General features: G+C 40.3%; 1 protein-coding gene across 3 annotated transcripts in view; it reads right to left on the bottom strand.

Moving 5' to 3' along the window:
* Positions 1 to 18,653, bottom strand: part of RPF2 (ribosome production factor 2 homolog) — a 40,399-nt gene extending 21,746 nt beyond the window's left edge. The window contains exons 1-6 of one of the 3 annotated variants that reach the window (XM_035698161.2): positions 18,501 to 18,653; positions 15,988 to 16,120; positions 13,054 to 13,091; positions 7,517 to 7,556; positions 2,747 to 2,828; positions 2,018 to 2,094 (exon numbers count right to left, since the gene is read on the bottom strand). In XM_035698161.2, coding sequence (XP_035554054.1) covers positions 2,018 to 2,094; positions 2,747 to 2,828; positions 7,517 to 7,556; positions 13,054 to 13,091; positions 15,988 to 16,120; positions 18,501 to 18,523 — 393 coding nt within the window. In that variant the 5' untranslated portion in view covers positions 18,524 to 18,653. The other 2 variants (XM_035698159.2, XM_035698160.2) reach the window with 2 other exon arrangements.
* Between the last annotated feature and the right edge of the window lie 1,833 nt (positions 18,654 to 20,486).

Here is a 20,486-nt window from a genome sequence, read left to right as displayed (position 1 = left end):
GTGACTTTTACAGTTATGGATATGCTTCACAAGTGAACACTTAGTATTCAATTTAAATGGCTCTTGTTAAGAATAAGATCTGACAATAATAGTTCTGTGGTCTGATATAGAAGCTACACGGTATTGGAAGTATTTCTTTGCTTAGGAAGTGAAATGCAAAGAGTGGAGGAGTTGGCATGCATAATCAGCCAGTGCTCACACCCCACTAACTGGTGACCAAGTTAGCAACAGTGAAGGTGAAATGGGGATATAGTGCTCATCTCCAAGGAGTCATGAATTGCCCTAAAGATAAGCTGTAATAAAATGATAGCTCCCACCATAATAAAGCATCAGTTTACACACTTTACCAAACACCTTCCAAAGTATCATCTTCACTGATTAGCATTTTCACATATATCATCTCATTTGATATTGTTATATCTATTTAATTTTTTTAAAGATTTATTTATGTATTTGAGAGAGGGGGAGAGTATGAGGAGGGGCAGAGGAAGAGGATCTCAAGCATATTCCCCACTGAGCATGGAGCCTGAAGGGGCTTGATCTCACGATCCTGAGATCATGACCCGAGCAGAAATCAAGAGTTGGACACTTAATTGATTAAGCCACCCAGGTGCGCCTGATATTGTTATATACCTATTTAATACTTGATTGCGATTGAAGGTCAAGGAAGTAACTGATTTGTCATGTCACAAAAAATCATCTAAATGGCAAACACAAGCTTTCAACCCAAACATTCTGTCTCTAAATCTAATCTCAGGCCACTGTTCTACCTTGTACCTGAAGAAGCTGCTGTCGCTAAGTAAGGAACTGGTAAGAGCCTTTCTCAAACCCACTGAAAACTTGGAAGGCAGTCCTCTTTTTAAGGGAGCCTAGGCAAAGGAGTAAAATTATATATTTTATTATTTTACAATTAATTATATATTAATTATATATTTTATATATTTTATAATTCCCAACTATACCATGACCCTCAAAGACCCACAAATAAGAACAATTATGTAATTTTCCATTACAAAATTCAGTATGTATTCTTTCAACACTCTGGTTATACCATTTACTACATGTATGACTCCAGGTCACCAAGAGAATTCCTCTGGGGCTTAATCCCCAAATCTACCTAATAGGGAAAGTAATTTCAGGCTTACACAGGGTACCTCCTAAATCTAAATGAAGTAACTATTTGATGGAACAGAAGCCAGAAGCAGAATTCTGAGAGAGCAGAAACCCCGACTGGACCCAGAAGCAAAATCAGGACAGTTTTCTTGCCTTTCTAAGACTATTTACTACCTTCTATTTTATAATACCATTCAAACAAAGGAGTCACAAAGATGCAAAACTTAAGTACTGAACTAGCATTCTGGTGGCCAGCAGCCTTACTGTAGGATCAGCTAAAGTATCCTAGGTTTCAAACGGGGCTCACTTTTAAAACTCTGGTATTTCTGAAATTCCATAAAATAGGTTCTGTGACAATTCAGAGGGAGAGGATAGCATGTAAACTGTGGGCCCAGACAAGAGTTAATAATCACTCTGAAGTCTGTCAGGAGATCCCCATATGTATGATATTCTATATATATAGATAGATAAATATAGATATATTTTAAATATAGAGATCCCCATATGTATTATATTCTATATATAGATATAGATATATTTTAAAAATATATATTTTTTAAGATTTATTTATTCATGAGAGACACACAGAGAGAGGCAGAGACACAGGCAGAGGAAGAAACAGGTTCCCTGTGGGGAGCCCGATGTGGGAGTCAATCCCAGAACCCTGGGATCATGCCCCAAGCTGAAGGCAGATGCTCAACCACTAAGCCACCCAGGAGTCCCAACAGACCTTATTTTAAAAGATAAAATAAAACTCGCTTTTTTTTTTTTTAATCTCCGAGCACAGAATAAAAATAGTTTTCTTATTTAAGTTACACAACTGTAACAGTACTCTTCACCACAAGATGTCACTACTGCCCAAGAGCAATATTACAAAATGCTTTTTACTTTTATGCTATCTTACCTTAACATCTTTTAGAGAGACAAACTTCTCGATACCTAATTCAATCATATCCAGCACATGGTAATCATACATACGACCTAGAAGGAAAATACATTTTCTTGTTAGCATTTATTTTTCCCAAACATCCAACTTTAATGGTATGTTCAAACTGGCATGTTCAAAATGTTAGAATCTGCCTCTTTTTTTCTTCTTAGGCCCCACCAAATATGTTCCCTCTTTCTTAAACTTTCAATTCTATCTAGAATAAATAAATTGTTGCAGTCTTGGCCTTGAAAGAATCTTAAAAATCATTTAACCAAACTCCCTTATTTTATGAGTAAATAAAGGCCCACAGAGGGAAAGGGACTTGCTTACACCAGTGACTATGCCAGACTAAGTGTCAATACTTACCAGGGAAGGGTTAATTTATATGGCTAGGTGTACTACTTTGTTTTTTTTCTCTAACACTGATTTAAGAGGTACATATGTTTTATATTAGGAAAATTTCTGCAAATTTAGGTGAAGTAGTATTTACATGCCTATTCTTTACCTGCAGTCTGGTAGATAAAAAATTTTATTCAAAGTCACAAGAAGGAAAAAAAAAAAAGAGAGAAAAAAGGAAACATTTTCACAAAGAAATGTTAAAAAACTAGCTTAGCACTCACTTGTTACTCCTGAACCCGCAATACCATCAATTATTCTGAGTCACAAGCTGTAAATAACAGTATTTATAAAGTAAATGATATTTACCTATTACTAGATTATTTGGCCGCTTCTTATTATGGGAGCCAAACATAAATAAAGAACAATCTGACTTCTTTGAAAAGAATTCCTGTAAAACCAAAAAAACTCCAGTTAATGCATTAACTATAAGAACTTTAAAAACAGTAATGAGGGCAGCCTCGGTAGCTCAGCGGTTTAGTGCTGCCTGCAGCCCAGGGCGTGATCCTGGAAACCCGGGATCGAGTCACACGTCAAGCTCTCTGCATGGAGCCTGCTTCTCTCCCTCTGCCTGTGTCTCTGCCTCTCTCTCTGTGTCTATGAATAAATAAATAAAAAATCTTTAAAAAGAATAAATAAAAATAAAAACAGTAATGAATACTTAATGAACTAGATAGGAATAAACAATAGAAAAGGACTTTATTTCTAGCTTTTTACTTCAATTTTTCTGATTTGAGGTACCTAAGAAAAATATATAAATTGAAGACTAAAAATATACTGGAAAGTTTAGGTTAATAAATTAAATGAGACTATTTTCAACTATGCAGCTTTGGATTAATACACTATTTCATTTGTTGAATAAATGCCTTTATTCATTAGACATTACTGCTATCATCAATGGTACATCTTACCATGCATTAAAATACACATGAATAGGGACACTTCAGGGTTCAAAAAGCCTAAAACTTTTTTTTTCTTAAAGATTTTAAAAATGTATTTATTTGAGAAAGTGAGAGCAAGGTGGGGGGGAACATGAGCAGGGAAGAAGAGCAGAGGGAGAGGAAGAAGCAGACTCCCCACTAAGCACAGACCGGTGTGGGGCTCAATCCCAGGACCCCGAGATCATGACCTGAACTGAAGGCAGACCTTAACCGACTGAACCACACAGGGGTCCCTAAACCTCTAACTCTAGATGAAACGATCATAATCCTCAAGTTTTCTTTACAGGTTACAAGACTCCCTGGGGTGTGGACTCCTAGTTTGGTTTTCATTCATTCCAGTGTTTAAGCAGAAGCAAACGGGGCAAAAAACTACCAAACCTGCCTATCCACCTGATATAGAGGATGTAGAGTCAGAAAGTCCAAGAATTCTGGCTCTGCCATTTACTGTCAGATCTGGTCAACCTTTCTAAGAATTAGTTTTATCATGTGTAAATCGCAGACAATAAGACCTTCCTACAAAAATCTGCAAAGGCCACATGAAAGTCATATGGGCAAGTACCTTATCCTGTGTCTAGTACAAAGCAGGCATTCCAAAAAAGGATTCTTAGGGGTGCCTGGGTGGCTCAGTCAGTTGATGTCCAACTCCTGACTTCAGCTTGGGTCTTGATCTCAGGGTCGGGAGTTCAAGCCCTACACTGGGCTCTAGTCTGCCCAGTGTGGAACCCACTTAAAAAAAAAAAAAAAATTTAAGTGTCCAAATAAATGAAAATGCTTTCTTAAAAAATTTTTTTTTACATTCTTACTATCACTAACACCCCAAAGCCATCCATGAGCTACCTCTCACATAACTATAGTACTCATCTGTTGTTGTTCTCCATAAGAAGTCCAGTTTTTGTTCAAACTAGAGAAAACATTGTCAAATTATCTGCAAAAGGCCAGTAAATACTTTTAAGCCTTTTACAAGCTTTTTTTAAATAAAGAAACCCTAAAAAAAAGAGAAAGAAACCCTTTAAAAATATAAAAATTATAAAAATTAAAAAATATATATATAAAAATTATTCGTAGTTTATATATCTCACAGAAACAGGGATTTGGCCCACAAATTTGCCAACTCTGTTCTAAAGCAGTTCCAAGATCGTAGTATAAGAAATGTGCTACTGGAAAAAAAAAGTGCTACTGGAGGGATACATGGTCAGGAGGAGGAATTCAACCACATTTCCAACATGACCACTGTTTCCACAGCCATTCTGAGTTCTAGTAATCTGAGATTTTCTATGTCCAGTGAAATATCTGCTATCTCTGGAAGTGGGAGATGAAAGAGAGGAAAACTCACAATTTCAAGTGTAAGAAAAGCTGTCGTATCAAAACTAGATTTTTTTTTTAAGATTTTATTTATTTATTCATGAGAGACAGAGAGAGAGAGAGAGGGGCAGGCAAAGACACAGGCAGAGGGAGAAGCAGGCTCCATGCAGAGAGCCTGACGTGGGACTCGATCCCAGGACCCCGGGATCACGACATGGGCTGAAGGCGGCACTAAACCACTGAGCCACCCAGGCTGCCCTCAAAACTGTATTGAAAAAGAAGTACAGGTGGACGCCTGGGTGGCTCAATGGTTGAGTGTCTGCCTTCAGCTCAGGGCATGATCCCAGGGTCCAGGGATCAAGTCCTGCATCGGGCTCCCTGCATGGAGCCTGCTTCTCCCTCTGCCTGTGTCTCTGCCTCTCTCTCTCTGCCTCTCATGAATAAATAAATAAAATCTTAAAAAAAAAAAAAAAAAAAAAAAAACAGAAAAAAGTACGGGGATGCCTGGGTGGCTCAGTGGTTGAGCGTCTGCCTTTGGCTCAGGGTGAGATCCCAGGTCTGGGGATCAAGTTCCGCATCAGGCTCCCTGCTTCTCTCTCTGCCTATGTCTCTGCCTCTGTGTGTGTGTGTGTGTCTCTCATGAATAAATAAATATCTTTTAAAAAGAAAACAAGAAAGAAAAAGGAAGTACAGAATGCTACAAATTCTACATCACATCACTGCTACAAAGTGATCACTCAACTAAAAGCATCATGGTGCCTAGACAAAACAAGCCCTTGATAAGCAGTATATGAGAGACAGAATTTTGGGTTAGAGCCCTTACTTTCAATTTCATAATCTCTTCAACAAATGACTGAAAACTCAAAACTACAATGAAAGTAATTTTGTAAAAAACTGAATATTGGAACACCTGGGTGGCTCAGTGGTTGAGCATCTGCCTTCGGCTCAGGGCATAATCCTGTAGTCCCAGGATCGAGTCCCACATCAGGCTCCCTACATGGAGCCTGCTTCTCCCTCCGCCTATGTCTCTGCCTCTCTGTCATGAATGAATAAATAAAAATCTTTTAAACAACCCCTCAATATTGGGGTACCTGGGTTGCTCTGTCAGTTGAGCATCTGCCTTTGGCTCAAGTCATGGGCCTGGGGTCCTGGGGTCAGGCCCTAAATTAGGCTCCCTGCTTGGTGCGGAGTCTGCTTATCCCTCTGCCCCTTTCCCTGCTTGTGCTCTCTCAATAAATAAAATTAAAAAAAATTTTTTTCAAAAACTAAATATTGATTTTTCTTTAAAAAATGTTATAATTTTTAATTAGTAGTTAGTTGCTACATTGGAATTAAGATGTCCAATTTTGCCTTCTAATTAATTACTAAGATTCTATTCAAAAGTTCTTTCTTCTAAATTCACTAACCAGGGGTGCCTGGGTGGCTCAGTCGTTTGAGCATCTGAATCTTGATTTCAGCTCAGGTTATGATCTCAGGATCCTGGGCTGGAGCCCTGTGGTGGGCTCTGTATGCTCAGCAGGGAGTCTCCTTGAGGATTCTTTCCCTCCACTCCTCCCCCACATGTGCGTACCTGCGCACGCATTCTCTAAAGTAAGTATTTAAATAAAGAAATAAAAGAAATTCACTAACTAAAAGGAAAAACAAATAAGTAATGGTGTTCCCCTTAGGAGAACATAATTCCATTCTGATTTTTTTTCAGTATCTTTTACTTTCCTTTTTTTTAAAGTAAGCTCTAGGCTCAATGTGGGGTTTGAACTCATAACCCAGAGATCAAGAGTCACATGCTCGGGACGCCTGGGTGGCTTAGTGGTTGAGCATCTGCCCTTGGCTCAGGGCATGATCCCTGGTCCAGGATGGGAGTCCCTCATCAGGCTCCCTGCAGAGGGCCTGCTTCTGTCTCTGTCTCTGCCTCTCTCTCTGTATCTCTCATGAATAAATAAATTAAATTTAAAAAAAAGAAGAGAGTCACATGCTCTACTGACTGTGCCAGCCAGGCATCTCCCATTCTGACTTTTTTAAGCTCAATTTATTTTAACCCACTTATTCCCTTAAGATTTTCTTTAAAAGGAAGCAATAAAATCACATGCACAAAGTCCATCATTCACTATTCACTATTTACTATACACTATTCTTTATCTTCTAATTTCATTCACTAGCTTTTTTCATTTAGTTTGGTTGCCAATACACTCAAAAAGGAATTCAATTAGTAAAGCAACTGACAACTGTTAGCAACAGTTCAAGCAGCATTCCTTGTTCTAAAAATACCCAAAGAAAGAAGTCAGGTTTTGAAAAATAAAACCTGCTTTATAAAAAGACCTGTAACAAGCTTCCTTTAGATAATCTACTAATTATACACATAAAATATAATTCAATTTTTAAAAATTGTGAATGTATTTGCAAGCAGTGAATAGTAATACTAGTCATAGTGAAATGTAAGATCTATAGTCATATTTTTGAAAGTATAAGTCTTATTTCAAAATAATAAATATCTTATTTCTCCTCCACTTTGTATTAAAATTACCTCATATAGGATGATTTCTAATTCAAAACATCACAAATTAGGAATACCAAAGGAGTAGTAATTAGTTTGAGTAATCATTTATTTATACGCTCTCTTAAATCAGAAAGATTCTTGAGGTGCCTGGATGGCACAGTTAAGTGACTGACTCCTGGTTTCAGCTTAGGTTGTGACCTCAGGGTCATGGGATCAAGCCCTGCATTGGGGTCTGCCTTCATCTTGGAGTGTGCTTGAGATTGTATTTCCCTTTCCCTCTGGTCCTACCCTCCCTCCATGTGCCCTAAAATAAAAAACAAACAAAAAGATTGTTGTACTCACCAATGATGTCTGATCCTCAAATGGTCTTGTAATGTTTTTCCTAAGAATATTTTTAAAAGGTTACCTTAATTTCAATAATCTTAAGCTATTCACCCATAACAATTAAGTAATATATTAAGATAATTTTATGTTCAGATGATCAAAAATGAAACTGGAGGGATATTCATTCATTCAAACATGTATTTAGTACCTATCACGTACCAGGCACTGTTATAAGAGCTAAGGATCCTAGAAAACAAACAAGATTCTTGCTTTCGTGGAGCATTCTAGTGGAAAAATTAAATTTCAAAAAGTAGTAACTGTAGTGACAAAATTAAATAGGGTAGTCTGTTATGAAGAGTAGAAAATGAATATTTGAGCTGAGATTTGATAGATGAAGAATATGCTGTTGAAAAGTTTTGAGGCTAAGCACATTCTAAGAAGAATGAACAGAATAAGCAAATATCCTGAGATGGAAACAAGCCTAGACTATTCAAGAAATGGAAAGAAGGAGAGTATCACTGAAGCTTGGTGTCCAAAGGGAAAATGGTGGGGCATGAGATCAAAGATGTAGACATGGCCCAGATGATATAGGGCCTTGTTGGTCAAGGTAATGAACGTAGATATTGAGTAACAGGAAGCACTAAAGAGTTTCAGGAAGGAGTGATAAAAAGATCAGACTCGGGCAGCCCCGATGGTGCAGCGGTTTGGCGCCGCTTGCAGCCTGGGGTGTGATCCTGGAGATCCTCCTCCCTGCATGGAGCCTGCTTCTCCCTCTGTCTGTGTCTCTGCCTCTCTCTCTGTGTCTATGAATAAATAAATAAAATCTTTAAATAAAATAAATTCACCTTTAAAAATAAAAAAAAAAGATCAGACTCAAATTTTCTATTTAAAGGACTGTTCTGTCCACAGTGTGAGAATGCACTGTAGTATGGCAAGACTGGAAAGAGTTAATAAGAAGCTATCACAGAAATCCAGGAGAGAGAGAAATAAATGGTGCTTTGGACCAAGAACCCTAGTAGAACTGAAGAAGCAGTGAATAAAACGCGCTATTTTTCAAGTAAACAGGAAAGAAATACAAATATATTTTTTTCTTTGCTTAAATATGCATAAAGAAATTCTGGTAAAATACATGATAAACTGAGACGTAGTTGTTCTGAGAAGAGTATATTTTCACTTATAATTTTTGATTTCCAATCATGTAAACAAAGCTTCTATAAAATAGCTCAGGGATGCTGAGTGGCTCAGCGGCTGAGTGTCTGCCTTTGGCTCAGGGCATGATCCTGGAGTCCTGGGATCGAGTCCCACATGGGGCTTCCTGCAGGGAAGCAGTAAGTGTTCTTGAGAGTGTGTGTGTGTCTCTGCCTGTGTCTCTGCCTCTCTCTCTGTGTGTGTCTCTCATGAATAAATAAAATCTTTTATTTAAAAAAGTTCATAATTTTTAGGAAGCAAAATCTATATATAACATGATCTCAATTTTGTTTAAAGAATAAAATGGGACTCCTGGGTGACTCAGTTAGTTGAGCAGCCGACTCTTGATTTCAGCTCAGGTCATTATCTCAGGGTCCAGGGTCAAGCCCCACCCCGGGCTCTATGCTCAGAGGGAAATCTGCTTTAAGGATTCTCTTTCCCCCTCTCCCTCCATCTCTCTCCTTGTTCACATGCACGCACACATGTAAACATAAATAAATCTTTAAAAAAGAATTAACGTAAAGACATGAAATATCTGTACAGATGTGAAAAGGGATGAAGGGGAGTGGGAGATACCAGCTTCCAGTTATGGAATCCATAAGTCATGGAAATAGAAACGCCTGAGTGGCTCAGTGGTTAAGCGTCTGCCTTCGGCTCAGGGCAGGATCCCAAGAGTCCTGGGATTGAGTCCTGCATCGGGCTCCCGGTAGGGAGCCCGCATCTCCCTCTCCCTATGTCTCTGCCTCTCCCTGTGTGTCTCTCATAAATAAAATCTTAAAAAAAAAAAAAAAAGTCATGGGGGGATCCCTGGGTGGCTCAGCGGTTTAGCACCTGCCTTTGGCCCAGGGTGTGATCATGGAGTCCCGGGATCGAGTCCCGTATTGGGCTCCCTGCATGGAGCCTGCTTCCCCTTCTGCCTGTGTCTCTGCCTCTCTCTGTCTCTCATGAATAAATAAAATATTAAAAAAAGAGTCATAGAAATAAAAGACACAGCATAAACATTATAACAGTGACAGAAGATAGCTACACTTGTAGTGAGTATAGAGCATAATGTACACATTTGTCAAATCACTAGGTTTTACACTTGAAAATAATGTAACATTGTGTGTCAACTATACTCAAATGAAAAAAAGAAAAAATGTACAGGAAAAAATATGTCAGAATGTACATAGTGCTATGGGTGATTATTACATTAATCTAATTAAGAGAAATATTTATTACTCTCATAGAAGAAAAGTATTATTTTTAATGATGCAAGGCAAAGAAAAATTATTGCAGCATTTATGATTAATAGCAAACTATAATTCACAAATTAGCAAATATAACCTGTTAGAAACATGGAAAATGCAGATTAAACAAAGTATGATTTTTACTTCTTAGCTTAAAAATATAAACCAGGGGATCCCTGGGTGGCGCAGAGGTTTGGCGCCTGCCTTTGGCCCAGGGCGTGATCCTGGAGACCCGGGATCGAATCCCACATCGGGCTCCCGGTGCATGGAGCCTGCTTCTCCCTCTGCCTGTGTCTCTGCGCCTCTCTCTCTCTCTGTGACTATCATAAATAAATAAAAATTAAAAATAAAAAATAAAAATAATAATAAAATAAATAAATAAACCAGAAGTAGGTAATGGCCCATGGAACTTGTATATAGCACTCTGCCAAAAGGACAATCTTTTCAAAAAGTAATATAATTAATATGCTCTACTGGGCATGAAGTTGTACCCGGTAATCTTATGTCTAAGAATCTCATATAGGAACTAATTCAAAAGGATACCTCATTCCTGTAAAAATGGTCATTTAAGCATTATAAGAACAGCAAAAAAGAAAAACCCAAATTCCCCCAAATTAAGGTAAGTTACAAGTAAATTTTAGTGTAACCACTTAATAGACATTATACTGGCAATGAAAATAATACCTAAAGGATCAATTATCAATAGGAAAATAGTTACAATATAAATAAAAAAGGCTTAATATAAAATTTAACATATGGCAACAACACAGGTAATTTGGGGGCATTTTGTTAAATGAAAGAAGATAGACTCCAGAGGCTATATGATTCCATTTATGTAACATTCTGAAAAAGGAAAAACTATAAGGATGAAAAACAGTTCACTGGTTAAGGGGGAGGAGGAGGACAACAAGAGCACACTGCACTAAAAAATTTTCAGGATGGGGATCCCTGGGTGGCACAGCGGTTTAGCGCCTGCCTTTGGCCCAGGGCATGATCCTGGAGACCCGGGATCGAATCCCACGTCGGGCTCCCAGTGCATGGAGCCTGCTTCTCCCTCTGCCTATGTCTCTGCCTCTCTCTCTCTCTGTGTGTGTGTCTGTGTGTGTGTGACTATCATAAATAAATAAAAATTAAAAAAAAATTTTTCAGGATGATGGAACTGTTTCTGTATCATGAACTGTAGTGGCCGACACAGTTCAATGCATTTTTCAAAACCGATAAAAGTGTATACCACAGAGTAAATTTTACATACGTAAATTAAAACAACAACCAGGAGGGACACCTCAGAGTCCCTGGATTGAGTCCCACATTAAGCTCCCTGCATGAAGCCTGCTTCTCCCTCTGCCTATGTCTCTGCCTCTCTCTGTGTCTCTCTCATGAATAAATAAATAAAATCTTAAAAAACAACAACCAGGATGTGGAGAAAAACCCAAAACAGAATTCAAACTATAATAAATGACCCTAACTGTATTTTAAAGGAACAACACAGACACATTAAAGAGGCAGAAAAAACCTAACTCATGTTACATTGGAAAACAGTATTTGTACTGGATACTCTAAACTTAACTATTTACACATTTTATCCTCTAGTTATTTTGTTAATTTGTTTCTTATAGGGCTAGAAATTCTGAAACTATGTATGTACTAAAATGATACAAATAAATATATATGGACTATCAATAAAGAAAGCCAAGTTTCCTACTGTCAGAAGAAGAAAGTTACAAGAAAAGAAGAAAGGCTGGAATGAAGTCTGTGGCATCGGAATGGAACTGAAGTATTAGTATGAACTCATGATTCTTCAGGAAGTATCAGTATGAACTCAGAGTTTTTCAAATATAGATAAATATAAATTTAGATGTGTGCATGCATAGGCATCTAGGGACAATGACACTCCCACAGCAACAGAGTATACTTAGTGCCCAGATCTTTATTTCTAAATTATCAATTTCCAATATACAGAAACAGGTCTCCATAGAGAAGGGGTTGATTTCAGGGTTGCCACAAAGAAAAAGTAAAGATGAGCTTGGAGCATCTTGTGGCACCAGAAAGGAAGTACTCAAATACAAGGAGCATATTGAAAGAGGACAGGAGCCGAACTGAAAGAGATCCCAACGGCCAAATGTAGAAGTTGAGCAACAAAATAATAACGTTGGACTGTAACTCCAAAGAATAAATAACTGTAAATCCACACTAATATAAATGAGTAATTCAACAAGGAGAAAGGAGAGATTTTCTTCATAAAATTCCAACTAATAAATATATAACAAGGAAGATAGAAAACCACTATCAGAACACCAGGAGCAATCACCTCTGTAGACAAGATCCATCGATGGATGCTAAAATTTATAAGAAAAAGTGTGGAGAGAAAGGATTATTTGCATAGTCTTTACATGGTCTCAAAATATTTCCTCTAAACATTTATTAATTATAAGAGGAAAAATAGTTAATGTATAGTGGAGAAACCAAGCAGACACCACTTTAACCAAGGTTAATGCTACCAGCATAAGATATCCTGTGCTCCCTGTTATAATTTACTGAGAAAAGCACATCACTTTTCTGGTATTCTTGCCAAAAATGCATAAGGCTCCATCTATTCATGAGAAATTTAAGACAAATCAAATTGAGGGATATTTTACAAAATAATTAACAAGTATTCATCAAAATTGTCAAAGTCATCAAAAAAGGAAAGACTAAGGAACTATCACGAATGGGAGAGCAAGGAGACATGACAATTAAATGCAATGTAGGATCCTGGAAGAGAAAAAGGATATTACTGGAAAAACTGGTGCAAACCAAATCAAGTACATTATTATACCAATGTTAATTTCTTTTGATAACTATGGTTACACAAGATGCAACATTAAGTGCCTGAAGGTCATGAGAACTCTACTAATTTCTGTTAACTTTTCTGGAAGGCCATAATCGTTTCAAAATAATATATATGTACTAAGATTCTAACTATGTAATCATATTTAATACAAGTAAAAACACAAACTGGAACAAAATAAAATTTAAAAATACTAATAGATATATAAAGAACTATCATATTTTTTAAACAAAATAGTTTTCTGAATCTCCCATAAGGTAACTGTTACTTTTATAATAGAACAATGTAAGTTAAAATAAGTCAGTACTTACTTTTTATACAGAACACCATAAGGTTTTTTCAGTGCATACTGTAAAACATAATTTATAGCTTTCAAAACAAATTACATTCAGAAAAGCAGAAGTAAAAGTAAAATTGCATTGTATCAGGCATTATACAGGATCACAGGGTCCCAGGGTCCTATTCTAATGTCTTCTGCTTGGCTCCCTTTTAATCACTTATATAACCCTGCAACATAAGCTTAATATCCTCTTAGACTGGACTTTCTCAAAGTTTCTACGTCCTTTCAAAAATCTATACAACTCAAATAATTCCTTTCATTTCTTTAAATTCCCATTCCGTTCTTTCCAGGCAAACTCTTTTGACAGTAGAAAGAAAAGCAAAAGAAAATATAAAAAATAAATCCTATCAGGAAAGGCTGAAAGAGTTGAAGTAACGTTGTCTGAAGACCAGAGAAAGAGTCCCAGAAATGACAATCAGAACGCTAGTTGGAGTTTAAAACACAGCCCTTTAAAAAATTCCTGTCACTGAACCCTCATTTTTTTCTTACTTCTTTCCACTCATTCATTAATAATCACTTATTACCTTTAGGGTCAGTTCTGCTCTACCATAAGGAATAAAAAAAGATTTAAGGCATCCCCTTGCATTAGGGAAAGGGGTAAATAAGGGAAATAATGAAAAGAAAAATGATCATTCATCAACAATCAGAATTGATGAACAAGGGAAATTCAGCAGTAAAAGCTCTTTTTAAGTACTAAATCTTCTTAAGTTTTATTTGTTTTAGTGATCTCTACAGCCAACGTGGGACTCAAACTCACAACACCAGGATCAAGAGTCAATGCTCTTCCAAGTCAGCCAGGTGTCCCTTCAGTACTACAAGTTTTGATAATTCTTGACCAAGTGGTTCCCTGCTTTGGTGTCATGCACGTTACCACAGTGACAACTCAAGAATCATCAATATGAATGTTAACTACTGCAATAACCTGTAATATTGTTCTGTTCCCAAGGCTTACTTAAATACAGGGCCAGAATCCTACCAACACAATGACACTGACACAAAGGATGAGCATGTATTAGACATTCAGATATCCAAACTATAGTGTTTAACAAGCTTTTTGAGTTTAGTCAAGTATAAAAATCTATTCAATTACTTAATTTCACTCAAAGAACCTGTTGTATTCAAGGCCTAAATATTCAACCACCAACTAGGTGTCTCCATAGACTTGTGCCTTTCAATCACTGATTAAACATTTGTTGAGCATCTACCATGTTCCACAAACTGGGCTAAAAATCAGGTTATGGAGGTAGAAAAAAAACATAAAACTTTTATCTTCATCACTTATAATTATAGGACCTGAACTGAACATTATCACTTCTCTCTCTAAACCTGCTCCACCTGGTATATTCTCGAATTGGCATTGCCACTCAAGAATTCAATCCAGACACCATGGCCACACTCTTCTACCCTCAACATCCAGTCTCTCCGATCATCTCTCATTTTCACTGGCACTACCACACTCCAGATACTCATGATCTCAATAACAGCAATGGCTGAATCAGTTTCCTACGTTTGCTCTCAGTTTTCTCTGGTCAAACTGATTAAAAGGGCTGATCATGGGAAGCCCGGGTGGCTTAGCGGTTTAGTGCCTGCCTTCAGCCCAGGGCATGATCCTGGAGTTCCGGGATCAAGTCCCACGTTGGGCTCCCTGCATGGAGCCTGCTTCTCCCTCTGCCTGTGTCTCTGCCTCTCTCTCTCTCTCTCTCATGAATAAATAAATAAAATCTTTAAAAAATAAAAATAAAAAATAAAAATAGACTTAAAAAAAAAGAAGGGCTGATCATATCTGTCATCTCCAATCTTTCAATGGTTCCTTAGAGCTTTCAGACCAAAGCTCAAACTCCATGTACTATCTGGTTCCTGTCTGTTCCTCTAGCTCCACTGAGCCAACTTTCCTTCAGCCATCCCCAGTTATTTGCAGTTCCCCAAATGCATCATGATCGTTCACATTCCCTTTCGCACATGTTTTTTCCTCAGCCCTGGAAGACTTCCTCCTCCTCTCCCTCTCCTCCTACTTGCTCTAACTCCTTCTCCAAAAGGAAGTTTAAGTATCTCCTCTGGTAAGCGCAACCTGTGTGTGGCTGCCCCTATGGGATTTTAACTCTGCCTCCCATCCCACCCTGTACATGCTTTCACCGCAGCACTAAATTCACAATGCTATAGTTTATAATTCTTACTTGCCTGTCTCCCTTATTAAGCTCATTGAAGGGATAGGTGTGTCTTATATTAACTATTAATCCTCAGCACCTAGCACAGTACTTGGTATTGCTGAAGGAATAGACAGTGATACGCAGTTATTTCAGGTCACAAACTAGGTATGTCCCTTAAATGTTCCTTTAAATTGCCAAATTCTAGTAATCTAAATCAGGTGAAATTTACTAAGGGAACTACAGTATTTACTTTAAGGAAAATCAGTGGTTAGTGTCCTGCCAAGGCAAATAACCTCCAACTTGAGATTTTCTCTAAGACTAGCAGTTCTTAGGACAGGGCAAACTTATCTATGTATTTCTCCAGCAGCCTAAACTACTATGCTGAAAACTTCCTAAAATAATTTCAAAACCATCTGAAAAATAAGTGGGCAGGGGTGCCTGGCTGGCTCAGTCAGTAGACTGTGCAACTTTTGATCTCAGGGTTGTTAAGTTCAAGCTCCTTGGTGGGTGCAGAGATTACTTAAAAATAAAATCTTTAAAAATTAAAAAATAAGGGACACCTGGGGGGCTCAGTGGTTGAGCGCCTGCCTTCGGCCCAGGGCGTGAGCCTGGAGCCTGCTTCTCCCTCCGCCTGTGTCTCTGCCTCTCTCTCTGTGTGTCTCTCATGAATAAATAAAATCTTTTTTAAAAATTAAAAAAATAAAAAAAATTAAAAATAATTAAAAAAATTAAAAAAATAAGTGTATATATATACATACCACATCTCTAAGTACTTGTGTCACCATTGAATTCGCATTTCCCCCTTTAATCAACATTGCATTTTTAATATTTTCACTGAGTTTCGGTTCTCTCTTCTCAAGGAATCTCTTTGCTCTTTTCGTTTTGGGCTTTCTGTTCAGAAAAATCACAATTTATAATAACTTAAAACATTATCCTCATGGTACAAAACCACAACTTGGCTGAGGTGCAAATTCTTAAAAACCAACAAATATTACATAACATTTATCAGTTAGGATTCTACCATTAAACAAAATCTCACTTTTCAGGGAGATATTAGTAGAGGGTTTTTAGTTGTTACTATTAACTGTTAATTTTATTAGCTTTTGGTTTTTTAAAAAAGGCTTTCCTTTTTTTATATCCCCAGCAATTCTTATTACTGCTTTTTTCTAAACTTAAAAAAAAAAAAAAATGTGGGCAGCCCGGGTGGCTCAGCTGTTTAGTGCCTGCCTTGGGCCCAGGGGGTGATCCACGTCCGGCTCCCTGCATGGAGCCTGCTTCTCCCTCTGCCTGTGTCTCTGCCTCTCTCTCGCTCTCTATGAAAAAATAAATAAATCTTAAAAAAAAAAGGAAAAGGGAAAAAAATGTCTTTAAAGATTTAATGAATCCTGTGGCTATTTTTACTGCATTATTTTTTCTGCAGTCTTGCACACCAAAGAGCGATCTGTGAGCAGTCACTAAACACAGAGAGGCTACTAACTGCCTATCTTCCGTCCCGTTTTAAGACCACAATCCTTACCAGGAAGTATACAATACCCCACTCCAACATCACAGGCAAAATAGTCAAATATTATTGCCACCAAAGGGGGGGATAATGATGACTCATCATTTTATAGAGCCACTCTTAATGCTTATCTTCACCAAGATCCCAGGACACAGGTAAACTTATCTTCATTTCACAGATGAGGCAACTGAGGCCAGGGAGGTAATTTGGCCAAGGTCACACTATTCACAAGTAGGCCAATCTTCAAAATGAGCTAGATATGAAAACTCATCTAGACAAATCACTCTGCAAAATATGAAGGGACCACAAATTCATTATCCTGATTTTTATGATGGGACAGCAGGAATAGAATGTTTTTATACATTTCTGTTTTCAGAAAAAGGGCTTCACTTCTGCTTCCACCGTGTATCTTGCTTTTCCAACAGTTCTCTCCCATCTACTGAAAGAATTCCTCCTCTCTTAGGGAACTATGACCCTCCAACGTCCTCTCAGTCCTGTAGACACTTTGGGCAGAAAAAGAAAAACAGAATATACACATACTTAATTTACCACCCAGAGGGGGATCCCTGGGTGGCTCAGTGGGTTAGCGCCCGCCTTGGGCCCAGGACGTGACCCAGGAGTCCCGGGATCGAGTCCCACGTCAGGCTCCCTGCATGGAGCCTGCTTCTCCCTCTGCCTGTGTCTCTGCCTCTCTCTCTCTGTCGCTCATGAGTAAATAAATAAAACCTTAAAAAAAAAAAATTCTCCTCCAGATAAAGCGTCAAACAATATAAAGCTTCCAATCATGTACTGTTTGATGAAGACACAGGTGTGTTAAATCACGAAATGTGGGATCCCTGGGTGGCGCAGCGGTTTGGCGCCTGCCTTTGGCCCAGGGCGCGATCCTGGAGACCCGGGATCGAATCCCACATCGGGCTCTCGGTGCATGGAGCCTGCTCCTCCCTCTGCCTGTGTCTCTGCCTCTCTCTCTCTCTCTCTCTCTGTGACTATCGTAAATAAATTAAAAAAAAAATTAAAAAAAAATCACGAAATGTTTGGTATGTCTATACCAAAAAGAAAAAAGGGCTCTATGCTCTATATTCCGTGTGAGCTGTCACTTGTCCCTGGCCAGCAGCCAATGCAAATCACATGTATTTATGATCAGCTGCTTGTCCCTCATCAGACATAGAGAAGATGCGCAAAAATCTCTGAGTTAATGACCAAAAGAAGAATCTGTCGTTTTGATGGGGTCTCGACCCAGGCGTCTCCCAAGACGCAGCAGCGGGACGATGTAGGAGATCGATAAATATTTTCTGAACGCGCGGAAAACAAACATCGACCCGAGAACGAAAAAGCTCGCGCCCTTTCCTGCGTGCGGCGCAGCGAAGGCTCTACCCCCGCCAGGAATTCTCGCGGCTCCACGAAGCGCGATCAGGGCTCCACGTCCGCGAGGGCTGGGGGCGGGGGACCTCGGGCCCAAAGTCACCTGACGCCCGCGCCCGGACCCGCAGCGTCCCCTCCGCCGTCGGCTCCCGAGGCCTCGGCCGCTCGCGTCCTCACAGCGCTCGGGAAGCCAGGGCGTCTCCAGCCGGCCGGGAGGGAAGCGGCCACCATCCGGGCGCGCTCTCGGGCTCCCGGCGAGGGCACCCATCGGCCCGCCGCAGGCCCGCCCAACTGCCAAAGAGCGGGAGGAGCGAGGGGCAGCCCGGCGGAGCGGAGGCTTCCGCCCTCCTTCCCCCCGCGGGAGTCCCGCTCCCCAACGACCCCCGAGAGGGCCCCCAGCGCACTCACACGACTCGGTCCAGAGCGTCCATGGCTACGGCCACGCGGACCCGGCGGGAGGGGAGGGGCGCGCGTGCGCCGCGCGGCCACGCCCGATAGGCCAGCGCCCCGGAACGGGCGGGACCGGAACTTGCGCGGCACGCCACTTCCGGGGGCCGCCCCGTTCCCTTGGTTACAGATTTCGGTCTGGGCTCCTCGCCCGAAGTGGGCGCTCGCGGGGACACCGCGCGGAGCCGCTTCCAGCACGCGCCGGCGTGTAGACGTCTACGCGGAATGAGGTGTTCTCCTGCGGGGAGTCCCTCGGAATGCCGAGGTCGAGCTGGGCTCGTAGAGGATGTGCAGAGAGTAACGCCGCCGAGCCCCCCCCCCCGCCCCGCCCCGTTTTTGAATTGCCGCAGGTCACTGGGATTCAGTATATTCGCACAGGTGCAGCTAATCACCGCTACTGTCAGAACCCCTTTCTGGACCCCAAAGGAAACACCCTTCCAGTCCGGTAGCAGCCACCACCCGGGTCGCCGCCGACCCGCCGCTTCTGCGCGCAGCGAGCAGACGCACTCACGCCTGCCGGTTGCTGTGCGGCCTCCGCGGGGTTCACAGATGATCGTGTTGAAGGCTCAGGCGAGTAGCACGTGTCGGTACTTTATTATTATCATTGGTCACGAGAGACACCGAGAGAGAGAGGCAGAGACACAGGCAGAGGGAGGAGCGGGCTCCACGCAGGGAGCCGGACGCGGGACTCGATCCCGGGACCCCAGGATCACGCGCTGGGCTGAAGGCGGCGCTAAACCGCTGCGCCGCCGGGGCTGCCCGGGTGACGGTACCTCCATCGGTACATTTCATATTTTAGGACTGCATAATGTTCCATTCCACAAACGTTTGTTTATTCCTTCAAGAGATTTATGGATGTTTGGGGTTTTTTCCACTTTTTTTTTTATTATTATGAATTTGAACTTTTTTTTGACTATTATGAATAGACTATTTTCCACTTTTTTTGACCATTATGAATTTGGTTTCCACTTTTTTTGACTATTATGAATCTGGTTTGAACATTCACGTCCAAGTCTTTGTGTAGAGATTTCAGTTCTCGGGATCCCTGGGTGGCGCAGCGGTTTGGCGCCTGCCTTTGACCCAGGGCGCGATCCTGGAGACCGGGGATCGAATCCCATGTCGGGCTCCTGGTGCATGGAGCCTGCTTCTCCTTCTGCCTATGTCTCTGCCTCTCTCTCTCTCTCTGTGTATCATAAAATTAAAAAAAAAATTTTTTTAAAAAAAATCTCAGTTCTCTAGGAGTAGAATTGCTGGATCACAGGGTAACCCTGGGTCTGACACTTTGAGGAACTGCCAAAACTGTTCTCTGCCTGCAATGTCTTACATTCCCGCCTAGCAAAGGAACAGGGTTTGGTATTGGTATTTCTATTTCTATTTTTTATTTTATTTATTCATGAGAGACACAGGTCAAGGGAGAAGCAGGCTCCATGCAGGGAGCCGGATGTGGGACTCAATTCCAGGACCCCAGGGTAACGCCCTGGGCCGAAGCCTGCGCTAAACCGCTGGGCCATCCAGGGAACCCCTATTCTATTTTCTATTACCCCCACCTTCTGGTGTAAAAATAACACATTTATATTAGAGTGCTACAAGTTTGAAGTCTGAAATTAGTTTTGCAGATCTAAAACTAATATGTCGGAATCCCTGGGTGGCGCAGCTGTTTGGCGCCTGCCTTTGGCCCAGGGCGCGATCCTGGAGACCTAGGATCGAATCCCACATCGGGCTCCCGGTGCATGGAGCCTGCTTCTCCCTCTGCCTGTGTCTCTGCCTCTTTCTCTCTCTCTGTGACTATCTAAAAATTAAAATTAAAATTAAAAAAAAAAGAAAACTAATATGTCACAGTCATGCGCTTTTTGTATGAAGAAATAAGGACGTGTACTTAATATCATAAGCTACAGCTTTCTATCATATTATCTTTTTTCTCATGGAAGCAAAACATTCCCAATGTCC

The sequence above is a fragment of the Canis lupus genome, chromosome 12 (assembly GCF_003254725.2).
Source record: "Canis lupus dingo isolate Sandy chromosome 12, ASM325472v2, whole genome shotgun sequence".
Lineage (NCBI taxonomy): Eukaryota > Metazoa > Chordata > Mammalia > Carnivora > Canidae > Canis > Canis lupus.
This window is presented reverse-complemented; position numbering and strand designations above follow the sequence as displayed.